This window comes from Panthera tigris, chromosome C2 (genome assembly GCF_018350195.1).
Source record: "Panthera tigris isolate Pti1 chromosome C2, P.tigris_Pti1_mat1.1, whole genome shotgun sequence".
Classification (NCBI taxonomy): Eukaryota; Metazoa; Chordata; class Mammalia; order Carnivora; family Felidae; genus Panthera; species Panthera tigris.
Window position 1 is genome coordinate 151,220,543 of NC_056668.1, and position 18,093 is coordinate 151,238,635.

The 18,093-nt window shown below is 39.7% G+C and overlaps 1 protein-coding gene across 3 annotated transcripts in view; it reads right to left on the minus strand.

Moving 5' to 3' along the window:
* Positions 1-18,093, minus strand: part of OXSR1 (oxidative stress responsive kinase 1) — a 101,488-nt gene that overhangs the window by 30,691 nt on the left and 52,704 nt on the right. For all 3 annotated transcript variants that reach the window (XM_007081046.3, XM_042956245.1, XM_042956246.1), the window contains exons 5-6: positions 17,167-17,222; positions 3,125-3,234 (exon numbers count right to left, since the gene is read on the minus strand). In XM_007081046.3, coding sequence (XP_007081108.2) covers positions 3,125-3,234; positions 17,167-17,222 — 166 coding nt within the window. The remainder of the gene's footprint in view (positions 1-3,124; positions 3,235-17,166; positions 17,223-18,093) is intronic.

The following is an 18,093-nucleotide window of genomic DNA, read 5'->3' on the forward strand; positions in this document are numbered from 1 at the left end:
ATGACCCGAGCTGAAGTTGGACGCCCAACCAACTGAGCCACCCAGGGGCCAAGTTTTAAACCATTAAAGTAATCTAGAGTAATTAAGCAAAAGCTAACTATACTTGGTAACAGAAGAAGAAAAAGCAATCCCAATAAATGTTCCCCAGAAATGGTGAAATTAAGTATGGGATACTCAGTTAAAAGAAATGTTACATAGTCAACTAAAAGCAATGTAAATGAATTCTATATGAAAATATGGAAAATCACTTGTGATAAAGCATTTACGAAGAAAAAAGAATACAAAATTCTTCACAAGTTTTGATACTATTATAAAAGTACATCGACTATGTTTTTTAAAAATTTTTTCTTAAAAAAACATTTTTTAATGTTTATTTTTGAGAGAGACAAAGTGTGAGCGGGGAGGGGCAGAGAGAGAGGGAGACACAGAATCTGAAGCGGGCTCTAGGTTCTGAGCTGTCAGCACAGAGCCCGATGCGGGGCTTGAACCCATGAACCACAAGATCATAACCTGAGCCGAATCAGACACTTACCCGACTGAGCCACCCAGGGGCCCCTCTGTTTGGTTTTTTTAGAAAAAGAACTAGAACAAAATTGTTAGGCAGTAGTGGTAAGTCCTGTTTTCCAAATTTTCTATGTTACGGTATCGTTTTATCCTGTTATGGTACTATTTTAACCTGTTCCATAACTTAAAATGAAAAAAGATACAAGGGGTGTGAATATTTTCAAAGTTCTTAATGTGACCATGTTGCCAAATTTCTTTCCTTTTATACTGGCATGAGCACATTATAAAATTAAATATTTTCATTTTCCATCCTAAGCAACACAGGAGAAGAAATGGGTTGGTGGGGGTGGGGTAGGGTGGGGTGTGGTTTGAGACCTGGAATTAAAGCTCCATATGATGTGCTGCCTTGACATCCAGTAAGGAGGTGGGCCTCTAATGAGCCAAGTGCAAGTTCCCCTCTCCAGTCTGTTCCCGAGGGTAAAGTCCCCTAGCCCAACAACCTTGTTTCTTACCTGGACAAGCAAAGTTCCTGCTTAGCCTTGAGTAGCAGGCTTCAGCTCCCGACCAGCCCTCAGAGTTAACCATATGAGCCGATCACACCTTCGCAAGGAAACCGAGGAGCACCTCGCTCTCTCGATACTACAAAGCCTGTTTCCCACAGCAACTGTTTATTCACTCTCTTCCTGAATACAGCCCCATGTGACATGCAGTGTCCTCCTCCCTGAACCTATGTGTATACGCGACTAATAAACTGCTGTCGGTCTCACAGGCCCAGAACCAGGTGTTGTGTCCCTAGGGTGGGAATGCTTCCCTCACCAACAGGGCGAATACAGGCATTATAATGGAGTGAAAAGTGAATTTGGTTCTACAATACCAACTCTGATGTATTTCTAGGACATTTAGGTAAAACATCTATAGGGAGCTGGAAGCCTCCACCCAGAGGCTTAGGAAATAAGACTGGCATGATATACTTTAGAAAATATAATAGGTGAGCGCCTGGGTGGCTCAGTCGTTTAAGCGTCCGACTTCAGCTCAGGTCATGGTCTCACGGTCGGTGAGTTTGAGCCCCATGTCGGGCTCTCTGCTGTCAGTGTAGAGCCTGGAGCCTGTTTCAGATTCTGTGTCTCCCTCACTCTCTACCCCTCCCCCGGTCACGCTCTGTGTCTATCAAAAACTGAATAAACGTTGAAAGAAAGAAAGAAAGAAAGAAAGAAAGAAAGAAAGAAAGAAAGAAAGAAAGAAAGAAAGAAAGAAAGAAAGAAGGAAAGAAAGAAGATATAATAGGTGGGAAGTGGAGATGAGACACATTAGTGAGAGAAGAATTCGAGAACAAGGTCCTGGGACATAGAAGGAAAGACAGAAAAGAAGTCAGAGAAATGGCCTGACAGGTAGGGGAAGAATGAGGAAAACTACAGTAGGGAAGCTGAAGACGTAAATCAAGGTGGAAAGGTCCAAGTGCTTCAAATGACAGGACAACAAACAAGTAAAACAAGGAATAAGGAATGAGCATAATTTGAGAATAGCAGAGTATCCGTAAGGTGGCTAGATGAGTGACATCTGACTGTAGTTGTTTCAGAGCAAACGGAAATGGAGTTGTGGGCAAAACCAGTCCTCCAAAAACCAGAGCAGTGAAACTACACGTACAAAGATAAGGTCATTTAATTTGTAAAGCGGAAACTACTATCGAACCAGTCTTCATTATATTATTGCTTAGGTTGTGTGTGGTAGAAATCCTGAGTTGTATATATCATTTACAAAGATCTACAGGCTTTTTGCTGTTGTTGTTAACGGTGGACGGATCCTTAACCAAGGAACAGAGACACGGATCTCCCAGAGTTAGTGTAGCACATGTATCCCCTACTTTTTTTTTTTTTTAAATGTTTATTTATTTTTGAGAGAGACAGAGACAGAGTGTGAGCAGGGGAGGGGTGTGAGTAGGGGAGGGGCAGAGAGAGAGAGGGAGACACAGAATCCGAATCAGGCTCCAGGCTCCGACTGTCAGCACAGAGCCCGACGCGGGGCTCGAACTCACAGACTGTGAGATCATGACCCGAGCCGAAGTCGGACGCCCAACCGACTGAGCCACCCAAGCGCCCCTGTATCCCCTACTTTTTAAAGGTTCCCGTTAAGTCACCTGGCTTCCATGGAAGACCTACAGCAGTGCCTGTTTACTGAAAGAAATCCGGAGGATTTCTACTTTTGTGAAAAAGGCAAAAAGCGAAAACGGCATCGAGCGTTTGCTCCTATAGCCAGCCGGCACGGAGACAGTGCGCAGAACAGCGAGACTGGTGCCGCCCAGCTCCTTCCCCAGCGTGTGCACATCTGCTCTTTTTCTGCATTTATTTTGTGCATCCAATAGCAAGATGTGTTCTCTGCTTTCAGAAAAGCCTAAAAGAAGTTATTTCTTAGGTCTGGGAACGCTAAACAATTTTTCCAGATAAATTAATGGTAATTGCTCCTTCGTTTTGCACCATTTCAGCTTATCAAAGGTTTCACAGGAACAAACTGCTTTGCCTTAGTGGGGGAACATGTATACCAAACAGAAACAAACACTACTCCGTTTTTTCCATTCTGTAACAAAACCCTAAGCCATTTTTAAAAGACAAAAGACAAAGAGTACCTGTTCCATAACTTCAGGTGCCATCCAGCAAGGAGTTCCAACAAAGGTCTTTCTCACTTTATTTCGGGTAATATCACCACCCGTTGCTAAAAAAGCACTAACCCCAAAGTCTGAAATAGATATAACGGCAAGGTATTAGAAATATGGCAACTAACACAAGTAAATAGGAAAATAATATAGTTGTAGTCCTATCCACAAACAACACATTTTCTCTTCTTTCCACTGAGGTTCTTGACTAAATTAAGACACAGTTTAACACAGACCCATCCCAACAGATTTTCATCCTTGCTCCAATCCATTCTATTAGCGTAGTCCTTCCAGACTAAAAGTCTATACCCATTAACAGTAACCCCTCCTTCTCCTCCCCAGCCGCGGGCAACCATCATTCTAACATTCGGCTTCTATGATTTTGAGTACTCTTAAGGACCTCAAATAAATAAAATCATACACTATTTGTCTTTTGTAGCTGGGTTATTTTACTTAGTATAATGTCCTCAATGTCCATCCATTTTGTAGCATATGACAAAATTTCCTTACTTTATAGGCTGAATAATATCCCACTGTATGCATATACCATATTTTGTGTATTCTTTCAATCGCTGAGGGACATGTGGGCTGCTTCCACATTTTGGCCATGGTGAATAATGATGCTATGAAAATAGGTGTCCTAATAATTATATGAGTCCCTGCTCTCAGTTCTTTGGGATTCTAAACGCAGAAGTAGAACTGCTGGATTACACAGTACAGTAATTTTATGTATGTATGTATAAATGTATGTACGTAGAACAAGGAGGGGGGAAGGGCAGAGAGAGAGGGAGAGAAAGAGACAGAATCCTAATCCCAAGCAGGCTCCACGCTGAGTGTGGAGCCCGACCCGCTCAATCTAAGGACTGTGAGATTATGACCTGAGCCAAAATCAACAGCCAAACACCGAACAGACTGAGCCACTCAGGCACACTGGTAATTTTGTTTTTCATCCTTTGAGGAACTGCCATATTATTTTCCACAGCAGCTGTACCATTTTATATTACCACCAACAGTGGCCAAAGGTTCCAATGTCTCCACATCATCTGCATTTTCTAGTCTTGGGTTATTTTTTTTTCTTTTTTTTTAAATTATTTTGAGAGAGAGAGAGATTGAGAGAGGTAGTGCACACGAGCAGGGGAGGGGTGGAGAGAGAAGCCCAAGTAGGCTCTGTGCTCTCAGCACAGAGCCCAATGTGGGGCTCCATCTCACGACCACGAGATCATGACCTCTGGAGCCAAATTCCAGAGTTGGATGAAATCAGGAGTCCACGCTTAACCAACTGAACCACCCAGACACCCTGGGGGTTTTTTGATAGCAGCCATCCTGATGGGTGCTCAGTGAGACGGGTGTTCAGTGAGATGTGATCTCACTGTAGCTCAAATTTATATTTCCCTAATGATTAGTGACGTTGAACATCCTTATGTGCTTATCAGCAATCTGCGTATCTTCTTTGGAGAAATGTCTACTTAAGCCCATATTCTTAAAGACTCAATTTACTTAAACTAAAAACAAAAATAGTTCACCATTTTTCCTATCCTGTATTCCTGCCTCTGGCAACCACCAATCTGTTCTATCTATCTATGAGTTTGTGTCTAATATAAAAATTTTTTTTTAATGTTTATTCATTTTTGAGAGAGCACGAGCAGGGGAGAGGCAAACAGAGAAGGAGACACAGAATCTGAAGCAGGCTCCAGGCTCTGAGCTGTCAGCATGGAGCTGGATGCGGGGCTTGAATTCACGAACCCTGAGATCATGACCTGTGCCGAAGTCAGACACTTAACTGACTGAGCCACCCAGGTGCCCCATTGTGTCTAATACATATATTAGGTTTCATTTCATTATTTGTCTGACTTATTACACATACGACAAAACCCTCAAGGTCTATCCATATTATCATAAATGGCAAAATTTCATTATTTTCTATGACTGAATAGTATTCCATTGTATGTATACACCACAATTTATCCATTCCAAGACCTTTATCAATGAGATTACCATCTATGTTTTCTTCTAGGAGCTTTACCATTTCAGGTCTTACATTCAAGTCTTTTTTTTTTTTTTAACACTTATTTTTTGAGAGACAGAAACAGCATGAGCGGGGGAGGGGTAGAGAGAGAGAGAGGAAGGCATAGAATCCAAAGCAGGCTCCAGGCTCTGAGCTGTCAGCACAGAGCCCGATGTGGGGCTGGAACTCACGACCCTGGGCTGGAATTCACGAATGTGAGATCATGACCCAAGCTGAAGTCAGACGCTTAACCAACTGAGTCACCTAGGCGCCCCACATTCACGTCTTTGATACACTTTGAGTTAATTTTTATCTACGGTGTGAGACAGTGATCCAATCCAGCTTCACTTTTTTGCATGTGGCTGTCCAATTTTCTCAATACCACTTAATTAAGATACTGTCTTTTCCCCGTTGTATATTATTCGCTATTGTAAATAATGCTGCAATAAACATGTATATTTCTTTTTGAGTTAGTGTTTTTATTTTCCTCAGATAAATACCCAGAGGTGGAATTACTAGATCATACAGAAGTTCTACCATAAATTTTCTGAGGAACCTCCATACTGTTTTCCATTGGCTGCACCAATTCACAGTCCCACCAATAGTGCGTAAGGGTTCTGGTTTTTCCACATCCTTGCCAGTGCTTGTTATTTCCAGTCTTTTAGATAATAACCATTCTAACAGGTGTGAGACATCTTGATGTGTGTGAGGTTCTGATTTGCATTTCCCTAATAACTCATTTATCTGTTGGCAACTGTATGTCTTCTTTGGGGAAAATGTATGTTCAGATCTTCTACCCATTTCTTAATCAGATTGTTCATTTTCGATATTGAATTGTAGGAGTTCTTTATATATTTTGGATATTAGTCCCTTACAAGATATATGACTTGTAAATATTTTCTCCCATTCAGTAGGATGCTTTTCATTTTGTTGATATCCTTTGCTGTGTAGATTTTTTTTTTTATTTAAAAAGAATCTTTTTTAACATTTACTTGTTTTTGAAGGAGAGAGAATGTGAGCAGGGAAAGGGCTGAGAGGGAGACACAGAATCTGAAGCAGGTTCCAGGCTCTGAGCTGTCAGCACAGAGCCTGACGCAGAGCTCGAACTCACAATCTGTGAGATCATGACCTGAGTGAAGTTGGTCGCCCAGTCGACTGAGCCACCCAGGCATTCCTGTACAGATTATTTAAAAAGATTTTTTTTTAATGTTTATTTATTTTAGAGAGAAAGGGAGGGAAGGAGGGAGGGAGGGAGGGACAAAGAGGGGGAGTACAGGGGATCTGAAGCAGGGTGTGCTGACTGCAGAGACACCGATGCAGAACTTGAACCCATGAACCATGAGATCATGACCTGAGCTGAAAGTTGGGATGCTTAACTGACTGAGCCACCATGGGCCCTGCTGTGCACATTTTTTGTTTGATATTCCTATTTGTTCATTTTGTGCCTTAGCTGCTTTTGCTTTTGGCATCAGATTCAAAAAATCACCAAGACCTGTATCAAGAGGCTTGCCATCCATGCTTTCTCTTAGGTATTTTATGGTTTCATGCCTTACATTCATTCTTTAGTTCAACTGGAGTTAATTTTTGCATATGATGTAAGATGGTGTTCTAGCTTCATTCTTTTACTTGTGGCTGTTTAATTTTCTCAACACCATTTATTGAAGAGACTATCCTTTCCCCCTTGTACACTCTTAACTCCTTTATGATAAAATTAATTGCCTATGTATGTATGGGTTTATTTCTGGGCTTTCTTTTCTGTACCATTAATCTATATGTCTGTTTTTATGCAAATATCATACTGTTTTAATTAATGTAGCTTCATACTATACTTTGAAATCAGGGAGCATGATGCCTCCAGCTTTGTTCTTTCTTAAGACTGCTTTGGCTATTCGAAGTCTTTTATGATTCATACAAATTTTAGGATTGTTTGCTCTATTTCTCTGAAAAATGACATTATAATTTCGATAGGGGTTACACTGAATCTGTATATTATTTTGGGTAGTACATCTTAACAATATGATTTCTTCCAATTCATAGGCAAAGAATATCTATGTCTTCAGCTTCTTTCTTTAATGTCTTGTAATTCTCCATATACTGACTGGTCTTTCACCTCTTTGATTAAATTTATTACTAGATATTTTACTTATTGTGATGCAACTGTAAATAGGATTGTTTTAATTTCTCTGATAGTTCATTACTAACATACAGAAATGCAACATATTTGCGTGTACTGATTTTGTATTTTGCAACTTTACTAAATTTGAATATTGTAACAGTTTTCTGATGGGAGTCTTCAGGGTTTTCTATGTTCAATATCAAGCCAACTGCAAATGGTGACAGTTTTACTTCTTGCTTTCTAATTTGGATGATTTTAATTTCTTTATCTTGCCTAATTGCTCTGGCTAGTACTTCCAACTACATTGAATAAAAATGGTGAGAGTAGGCATCTTTTCCTTGTTTGTGATCTTATAGGAAATGCTTTCAGCTTTTTGCTACTGAGTATAACATTAGCTGTGGGCTTGTCATATATGGCCTTTATTATGTTGAGGTATGCTCCCCCCCTATACTGGCTTCATTGAGAATTATAAATGGATGTTGAATTTTGCCAAATGTTTTTTCCACATGTTGATCTGATACAATTTTTATCCTACATTTGGTTAATGTGGTATATCACATTGACTAATTTGCAGATGTTGAACGAACCTTGCATTTCTGGAATAAGACCCACTTCATCAAGGTGTATGGTCCTTTTAATAATGTATTGCTGAACTGAGTATACTGATATTTGTTGAAGATTTTTGCATCTATGCCCACTAGAATATTAGCCTATAATTTTCTTGCGGCATTCTTGTCTGGTTTTGGTATCAGGGTAATGCTGCCTTCATAAAGTATGTTTAATGTTTCCCACCTCTTCTATGTTTTTTGAAAGAGTTTGAGAAGGATTGGTATTAATTCTTCTTTCAAAGTCTGGTAGAATTCACTAGTGAAGCTGAATGGTACTGGAGGGTTGGGAGGTTTTTGATTACTGATTCAACCATTTTACTACCAACTGTTCTGTTTAGGTTTTCTATTTCATGATTTAGTCTTGGTAGGTTGTATGTTTCCCGAAACATATCCATTTCTTCTAAATTGCCCAATTTGCTAGCATATAATTGTTCATAGTAGTTTCTCATGATCCCTTCTATTTCTAACTTTTTTTTTTTCATTTCCTTGAATCCTCTTTTTCTAGGTGAATCTAGCTAAAGTTTTGTCAATTTTATCTTTTCAAAGAACTAACTCTTGGTTTCAATGATCTTTTCTATTGTTATTGTAGTCTCTATTTCATTTATTTCTGTCCTAGTCTGTTATTTCCTTCCTTCTGCTAAATAGGTCTCATTTGTTCTTCTTTTTTCCAGTTCCTTGAGGTATAAAGTTGTCTGAGACTTTTATTTCTTGGGGTAGGCATTTATCCATGATGTACTTCCCTTGTAGAGCTGCTTTTGTTTTCAGAACCAAGAGATTGGTGATTTGGGCGGGGGATGGGAATTGGGAAAAGAACTGCTTTTGTGGTATCCAATAAATTTCATATGTTACATTTCTATTTCCATTTGCCACAAGGTTTTTTTTTTTTCTTCTCTGACCCAGTGGTTGTTCAGTAGCATGTTGCTGAATCTTCATATAGCCCTACATTTTCCCACTTTCTTCACATAGTTAATTTCTAGTTTCATACCACTGTGGATAGAAAAAAATGCTTGATTTCATTTCAGGCCTCTTAAATTTATTAAGACTTATTTTGTGGCCTAATATATGATCTGTCTTGGAAAATGTTCCATGTGTACTTGAGGACAGCGAATATTCTGTTGCTTTGGAATGTTAAGTCTAACATCGTTTAAGGTTGATGTCTCCTTATTGATTTTTCTGTCTAGATGACCTACCACACTCTTATTATATTGCTGTCTACTTCTCCCTTTAGGTTTGTTAATATGTACTTTATATAATTAGATGCTTCTATATCGGGGGCATAATTTTTACAGATGTTTTATCCTTTTTTTTTTTTCTGGACTGACACCCTTGGTCATCATGTAATGCCCTTCTTTACCTCTTATTACAGTCTTTATTCTGAAGTCTACTTTGTCTGATTTATCTACTTCACTTGTGATTTTTGTAACCTGAATCTTCTCTCATTTCTTCTTAGTCCACTGAGCTAAAGGTTTGTCAATTTTGGTGACCTTTCCTAAGCATCACCTCTCTACTGCTTTTCTATTTTCTATTTCCTTTATCTCTTCTCTAAATTTTATTATTTCCTTCCTGCTACAGCTTTGGGTTTAGTTTCTTTTTCTAGTTAATTTGCTATCTTATTTTTTAAATAAAGTATCTACAGCTATAAACCTGCCCCTTAGCCAACAGTTTTGCTATGTCCCATAAATAGTGATTTTGTTCTCATTCATCTGTATTTTTAGATTTCCCTTGCGGAGCTTTCCTTTATCCATTGGTTGTCTGAGTGTGTGTTATTTAATTGCTACAAATTTGTGACACTTTTAGTGTTCTGCTACTAATTTCTAACTTTATCCACAGGGGTCAGAGAGGGTATTTTGTATGTTATCTTTTAAAATCTACTGGGACTTAATATGTGGCCTAACATGGTCTACCCCAGAAAATAACTCGTGTGCACTTAAGACGAACATGTATGCTGATCCTGTTGTATTGTGTGTGTGTCTGTTAGCTCTAGGTGGTGTACTGTATTAAATCTTTCATTTCCTTATCTCCTGTCTGTTGTGTCCATTATTGTGGAGTACTGAAGTCTCCCACTACTAACGTGGAGCCACTTCTCCCTTCAACTCTCTATTTCCTTCCTATATTTTGCTAGCTATGTTATTATGTATATAAATATTTATAATTGTTATATCTTTTTGCGGTATTGAACCTTTTGTTAATGGGTAATGTCCTGATTTTTTTTTTTTTTAATTTTTTAAAATGTTTGTTTGTTTTTGAAGGAGAGACGGAGCGTGAGCGGGGGATGGGTAGACAAAGAGGGAGACACAGAATCCAAAACCGGCTCCAGGCTGTGAGCTGTCAGCAAAAAGCCCGACACAGGGCTTGAACTCACAAACTGAGCTCATGACCTGACCTGAAGTCAGCTGCTTAACCAACGGAGCCACCCCGGTGCCCCTGTTTGGTAAACTTTTTTCATTTAAAGTTTATTTTCTCTGATATTAGAATAGCCACCTCTGCTCCCTTTTGGTTACTATTTGCATGGAGTATCTTTTTTACATCCTTTCACTTTCTTTTTTTTTTTTTTGTATTTTTTTTTTTCTGAGAAAGAGAGAGAGAGAGAGAGAGACAGACAGACAGACAGACAGACTGTGGGCAGGGAAGGCGCAGATAGAGAGGGAGATACAGTATCCGAAGTAGGCTCCAGGCTCTGAGCTGTCAGCACAGAGTCTGACGTGGGGCTTAAACTTACAAACTGTGAGACCATGACCTGAGCCAAAGTTGGATGCTCAACCTGAGCCACCCAGGCACTCCATCCATCCTTTCACTTTCAATGTATTTGTGTCTGAGATCTAAAATTAGTCCCTTACAGAGAGCATATAACAGGATTAAGTATTTTGTTTAATCTGTTCTGCCAATCTGTCCTTTGATTGGAGAGTAATCAACTTACATTTGAAGCAAGTACTGATGAGGAAGCACTAACTTCTGTCATTGTGTTGTTTTCCATGTCTTCTAGTGTTGTCCCTCATTTCCCACATTACTTTAGTTACTTTTTGTTGTGAAAGGCTTAATTTTTTTCTCATTTCCTTGTGTTTATATTCTATAACCGGTTTTTTTTATTTTTTGGTTACCACAGAGATTACATTTAACATTCTAAAGTTGTAACACTTGAATCTGAATTTATACCAGTGTAGAGGTGCATGGATGGCTCAGTCATTAGAGCATGCAACTCTTGATCAAAATCAAGTGGTAGTGAGTTCAAGGCTCATGTTGGGCATCGAGATTACTTAATTAAAAAAAAAAAAGTTTTTTTAAAATCTTGAATTTATACCAGGGTAACTACAATAATACAAAATCTCTTCTCCTTTATAGCACTATGCCCTGTTGGTTGTTATCACAAAATTATAACTTAATACACAGTGTTCAAATATGAAATGATAATTCTTCTAAATATATTGGTCTCTTAAGCAGAAAATATGTTTTGGAATCACAAACCAGTTAACAGTAATGACTTTGAGACCACTGTTTTTAGTAATGTATTCATGTACAAAACAAAAAGTGAAGTCACAATCCACCGTTACAATAATACTAGCTTTTATAGTTGCCCGTGTATTTACCTTTATGAGATCTTTATTTCTTCATCCTGCATCAAGTTACTGTCTAGTGTCCTTTCATTCCACCTTGTGGGACTCCTGTGATCATTTCTTGCCAGCAGATCTATCAGAAACAAAGTTCCTCAGCTTCTGTTTATCTGGAAATGTCTCGATTTATTCCTCACTTTTAAGGAGGATTTTACCAGATACAGAATTCTTGATTGACATTTTTTTTTTTTTTTTTTTTTTTTTTTTTTTACCACTTTGAATTCACTGGCCCACTGCCTTCTGGCTTCCAAGGTTTCTGATGAGAAATCTGCTAACTGCCTTATTGAGGATCCCTTGATTATGAGGAGTCATTTCTATCTTCCTGCTTTCAAGATTCTTTGTCTTTAGCTTTTATAAGTTTGATTATCCGGTGTCTCTGTGTAGGCCTCTTAGAGTTCATCCGACTTGGGAGATCACCGAGCTTCTTGGATGTTTATATCCATGTTTTCCATCAAGTTTGGAAAGTTTTCAGCACTTATTTATTCAAATATTCTCTCTGCTCATTTCTCTCTCCTCCTTCTAGGACTTCCCACATGTGTATTGGTCTGCTTGATGATGTCCAACGGACCTTTGAGCTCTGTTCACTTTTCTCCAATCTTTGTCCCTTCTGTTTCTCAGACCATACTTTCCATTTTCCTACCTTCAAATTCATCGATTCTTTTTTCAGCCAGCTCAAATCTGCATTTGCATTTGAATCCTTCTAGTGAGTTTTCCATTTTGTAATACAAGTTATTGTACTTTTCAGCTCCAGAATTTCCTTTTTGTTTTTAGATTCTCTCTCCTTATTCCTAATTCCATTTTTGTTCACACATTGTAGTCTTGAGTTTGTCCACATCTTCCTTTAGTTTTCTTTGTCTGGCAGATCTGCTGTCAGGTCTTTTTCAGAGACGGTTACTGTTATTTTATTTCCTTTGAATGAGCTATACTTTCCTGTTTTGTTGAATGCCCTGTGACTTTTTTGTTAAAAACTGGACATTTGAATCTAATGATATGGCAATTCTGGAAATCAGATTCTCTCCCTTTCCCAAAGTTTGAGGCTTTCTTGGTTATTGTTTTTATTTTGGCTGTGATAGGCTGTCTCTGGTCAAGCATCAGCCTGAAGTATAAACAAGCTCTTCTCAGGGCTTTTCTGTACCTTTTCCTGGAATGTGCAGTCATTTTCCAATTTTCCTCATAAATGTAACTGTTTTTTAATGCCTGGCTCCAAAAATGGGAAGACGAGAAAACAGAAGGCAAGGAAAAAAGATGCTGGCCCTTAAAGTCCTCTGGAAGTCACTTAGAGGGGAGAGAGTGCCACAACAATGGCTGTCTGCCTCTTTATCTGCAGCACTGTGAGCAGAGGCAGCAATCCGTGATCAGAACACAGATCCATGATATTTAGAAGACAGGGTCCATTGTGCCCACTGTGGGTCACACGAGCTGTCTGCCAGTTGCTCCGAAAACATGTGTGCAGTTGCCTGCCAGGAGGCCGATGGGTAGGGGATAGGAATGGACTGAAATTAACCGCAATTTACCTTCCAAGCCTTCCCCTAGAGCTTGCATGCCTTCCAAGGAACTGCAGAATTATAAAATACAGTAGTTACATCAGACAGACTCTGCTGGTTCAGTTTGTGCCTAGGTGTGGAGAGATTCCTGGTGTTTCCTATTCCACCACCTTCCCAGAATCCACTCTTCTTTAGTTTTTGACCACTTGGTTTTGCCTCTCTGAACAACACAGCATAACTGTGCCTGGTTTTGAACCTATATAAATGAAATCACATGCCATATATTCTATTTCAACTGTTTTCTTTCACCTTATCTCTTTATCATTAATGCTTTCAAATGCAGTTGTAATTCTATCCATATTCATCACTATACAGTATTCCAATGTACAAGTTAACCATAATTTATTTCTCTGTTCTACTAACGAAGGGCACTGGGACTGTTTCAAACTTTCCATGCTCTTGAACACTGTGCCACACGTAAGCATAATCTTCTCCACGCCATACATCCAGAAGCCAAAGTTTTAGGGTATGCGTATTTGAACTAATTTATTCTCCCACTATTGGAATATGAGATTTTTTCCCTTGCTTTACACTGATACTAACCACTGTGCTGTCAGATGTTTTTGCCAGGTCATCTAGTATAACTTGGTATCCCAATACCATCTGACAGGCATACCTTATTATTTAATGCTTCTCTGTACTATGTTTCACAGATAACTGTGTTTGTTAGATGAAGGTCTATGGCAACGCTGCACGCAGCAAGTCTATGGGTACCATTTTTCTAACACTTGCTAACTTCTGGTCTCTGTGTCACATTTTGATAATTCTTGCAATATTTCAAAGTCTTTCATTCATCACTGCATTTGCTCTGGTGATCTGTGATTAGTGATTTTTTGGTGTTACGATTACAATTGTTGGGGTGCCACAAACCAGGCCCTTAAAAGGTGGTGAACTTAATCAGTACATGTTGGGTATGTTCTGACTGCTCCATTGACCAGCCATTCCCCCATCTCTCTCCCTCTCCTCTCAGGCCTCCCTGTTCCCTGAGGCACAACAATATTTCAATCAGGCCAATTAATAACCCTACAAGGGCCTCTAAGTGTTCACGTGAAAGGAAGAGTCACACAGTCTCTCACTTTAAATCAATCAAAAACTAGAAATGATGAAGCTTAGTAAGGAAGGCATGTTGAAAGCCCAAATGGGCAAAAAGCTAGGCCTCTTTGCATCAGTTAGCCAAGATGTGAGTGAAAAGGAAAAATTCATGAAGGAAATTATTGCTGACATGGAGAAAGTTTTAGTGCTCTGGCTAGAAAATCAAACCAGCCACAACTTCCCTGACACCAAAGCCTCATCCGGAGCAAGGCCTTAACTCTCTTCAACTCTAGGAAGGAGAGAGGGGTGAGGAAGCTGCAGAGAGAAGTCTGAAGCCAGCCGAGGTTGGCTTAAGGGAGGAAGCCGTCTCTAGGACGTACAAGTGCAAGGTGCAGCAGCGAGCGCTGATGCAGCAGCTGTAACGAGTTACCAGAAGATCTAGGCAGGTTAATTCACAAAGGCGGCTACCCTGAACAACAGATCTTCGATGCGGACCAGACAGCCTTCCCGTGGAAGAAGACGCCACCTAGGACTTTTTAGCTAGAACCAACTCAATGCCTGGCTTCAAGGTCTCCAAGGACAGGCTAACTCTCGTTAGGGGCCAATGCAGCTGGTGACTTTAAGTTGAAACCAATGTTTATTTACCAGTCCAAAATTGCTAGGGCCCTTAAGAATGACGCTAAATCTACCCTTCCTTGCTGGAACAGTAGAATAACAAAGCGTGGATGACAGCACATCTGCTTACAACATGGCTTACTAAATATTTGAAGCCCACTGTTGAGACCTACTGCTCAGAAAACAAGATGCCATTCAAAACGGTACTGCTTACCGACAACGTACCTGGTCGCCCAAGAGCTGCGGTGGAGTCGTACAGCGAGATTAATACTGTTTTCGTGCCTGCTAACACAACACCCATTCTGCAGCCCATGGATCAAGGAGTTAATTCTGACTTTAAGTCTTATTATTTAACAAACACATTGTATAAGGCTAGGGATTCCTCTACTGGGATCTGGGCAAAGTAAACTGAAAACCTTCTGGAAAGAATTCACCATTCTAGATGCCATTAAGAACATCTGTGATTCATGGGAAGATGTGAAAATATCAACATGAACAGGAATTTGGAAGAAGTTGATTCCAACACTCATGGATGACTTTGAGGGGTTCAAGACTTCAGTGGAAGATGTACCTACAGACGTGATGGAAACAGCCAGAGAACTAGACTTAAAAGTGGAGTCTGAAGATGTGATGAATTACTGTAATCTCACGATAAAACCTGAACAGTGAGGGACTGCTTCTTATGGACGAGCAAAGAAAACGGTTTCTTGAGATGGAATCTATTCCTGGTAAAGGTGCCGTGAAGATTGTTGAAATGACAACAAAGGATTTAGAATATCACGTTAACTTCCCAGCAGCAAGGTTTGAGAGGACTGACTCCAACTCTGAAAGAAGTTCTTCTGTGGGTAAAGCAGCATCGCATACTACAGAGAAATCGTTTGTGAAAAGAAGAGTGCATTGTGGCAGATGTTATTGTTGCCTTATTTTTAAGACCCTGCTACAGCCACCCCAGCCTTCTGCAGCCACCACCTTGATCAGTCAGCAACCATCGACATGGAGGCCAGACGCTCCGCCAGCAAAAACTTTATGACTCACTGAAAGCTCAAAGGATGGTTAGCATGTTTTAGCAATGAAGTATTTCTAATTAAGGTATGCACATTGTTTTTTCAGAAATACTGTATTGCCCACTTAATAGACTATAATACAGTGTAAACATAACTTTCATACACTCTGGGAAACCAACAAATTCATTTGACTTGCCATTTTGCAATATTTGCTTTATTGTGGTGGTCTGGAAGTAAACCCACAGTATCTCCAAGTACGCCTGTGCTAGGCATTTACCTGATTACTAGTGAGCCTGAAACCTTTTATTACATTTATGTTTTGATGTCTTCATTTGGGAATCTTCTGCCCATTTTTTATCTGATTTTTTTTCTTAGTGAGTTCTTTCTGTATTCTAAATTTAAGCCCTCTGTCAGTTATTCATGCTGCGAATATCTTTTCTACTCTGTGGTTTGCCTTTTTGTTTATTAATGATGATAAACCATTTGTTCTTCTTTCAATAAAGAGAAGCTGGGAATTTTTAAAGGAGTCAAATTTATCAATCTTTTCTTTTATGTTATGTGGCTTGGTTAAAATATTTCCTTAGGTTGGGACATGAAGGAAGATGTGCACTTAAATTATCTTTTTTTTTTTTTTTAATTTTTTTTAATGTTTTTATTTATTTTTGAGACAGAGAAAGACAGAGCATGAGCAGGGGAGGGGCAGAGAGAGGGGGAGACACGGAATCCGAAGTGGGCTCCAGGCTCTGAGCTCTCAGCACAGAGCCCGATGCGGGGCTTGAACTCACGGACAGACTGTGAGATCATGACCTGAGCTGAAGTCGGACACTCAACCGACTGAGCCCCCCAGGTGCCCCTTAAATTATCTTCTAAGGGTGAAGAAATGATTTATGGTCTGGGTGATTATCTTTCTCCTGCCAAACACCTGACTGTCCCAGCAGTGTGGGACACCCCGATGAGCGGCTTGCTTGACGATCCCGCGGTACAGCCACTCTGGAGGGGTATTTTACCAGGATGGCAGTTCCTAGACTCCAACTCTTATCTCTTCAGCCCCGAATTTGCCAAAAGGGCACTTTCACCTCTCAGATTCCTCTTCTTAACTGGCAAACACCCCAATCGCCCCAGGACAGAAGCAGCGCTGTATCACTTCTCTATAGCACATCAGTTCACAAACAGTGAGGTCTCTTGACTACCTCTCCCTCAAAGGAAAGCACAGGATGCTGGGAGAACCCATCAAAGATGACTCTCTGCGGGTAAGGAGTGATAACTGGAAGGTAATGAATAATGGACAAAAAATGTCTAAGATCAAAGCTGCAGGATGAGTGGTGGAGGGTATCTTGAGAGTAAGCAGGGATCGACAACATAGGCTGCTTGACTAGGGACAGTCCAGGAAACAGAAGAGAAAACTGGCTCTGAAAACATCCAAGATAAGTAAGGTGGTTCTACTGACCATTAAATCAAAATTAAAAGAAAAACTAATCATTACCTGCAATCTGTACTGAGCCATCTTCTCCAAGAAGAATATTTCCAGCTTTCACATCTCTTTAAGGAAAAAAAAATTAAAAAGTTACATATTAAAACACACCTATTCTTTGGAGTCACATAATTTAAGCAATTGTTTACTGTATTCACACAACACTGGCAGTAAATTCTCTATTTTACATTAAAGGGTGTTAAGGCCAATAGTAAACGATTTTTAAAATTTTAGTCACTTGTACCAGAATCTAAATATTACAAAGAAAGCTACAATAACAAATAACTTTTTACTATAAAATCTAGAAGACCCAACACGATTAAATACTTGTTTGGAATAACAGTGGCCAAAGAATGCAACCCTCACCTACTGTCACCTAATTCTACTTTTTGAAATATATTGATTAAAAGAACATTTTTTTCAGTTCATTCATTTTGAGAGAGAGCGAACATGAGCAGGGTAGGGGCAGACAGAGAGGGGGGAGAGAGAATTCCAAGTCAGCGGAAGTCACTGTCAGTGCAGAGCCCGATGCAGGGCTCAAACTCACAAAACCTGAGATAATGACCTGAGCCGAAACCAAGAGTTGGACACTTAACCACTGAGCCACCCAGGCACCCTAAAATATAATGATTTTGTTCCACAACATAATACATGGTCAAAATTTTTATTTTTTTATGTTTTATTTTTTGAGAGAGTGAGTGCACAAGCAGGGTAGAGGGACAGAGAGAGAATCTCAAACAGGCTCCATGCTCAGCACAAGAGCTCGGTAAGGGGCTCGATCCCTAGGATCATGACCTGAGCTGAAATCAAGAGTCAAACATTTAACCGACTGAGCCATCTGAGGCACCTCTCAAAAATTGTAAATGGTCAGTATGTGGTTAAAAACAGGGACTATCCTACGCCTGAGACATAAAGATAGATATTAATCATTCAAACATC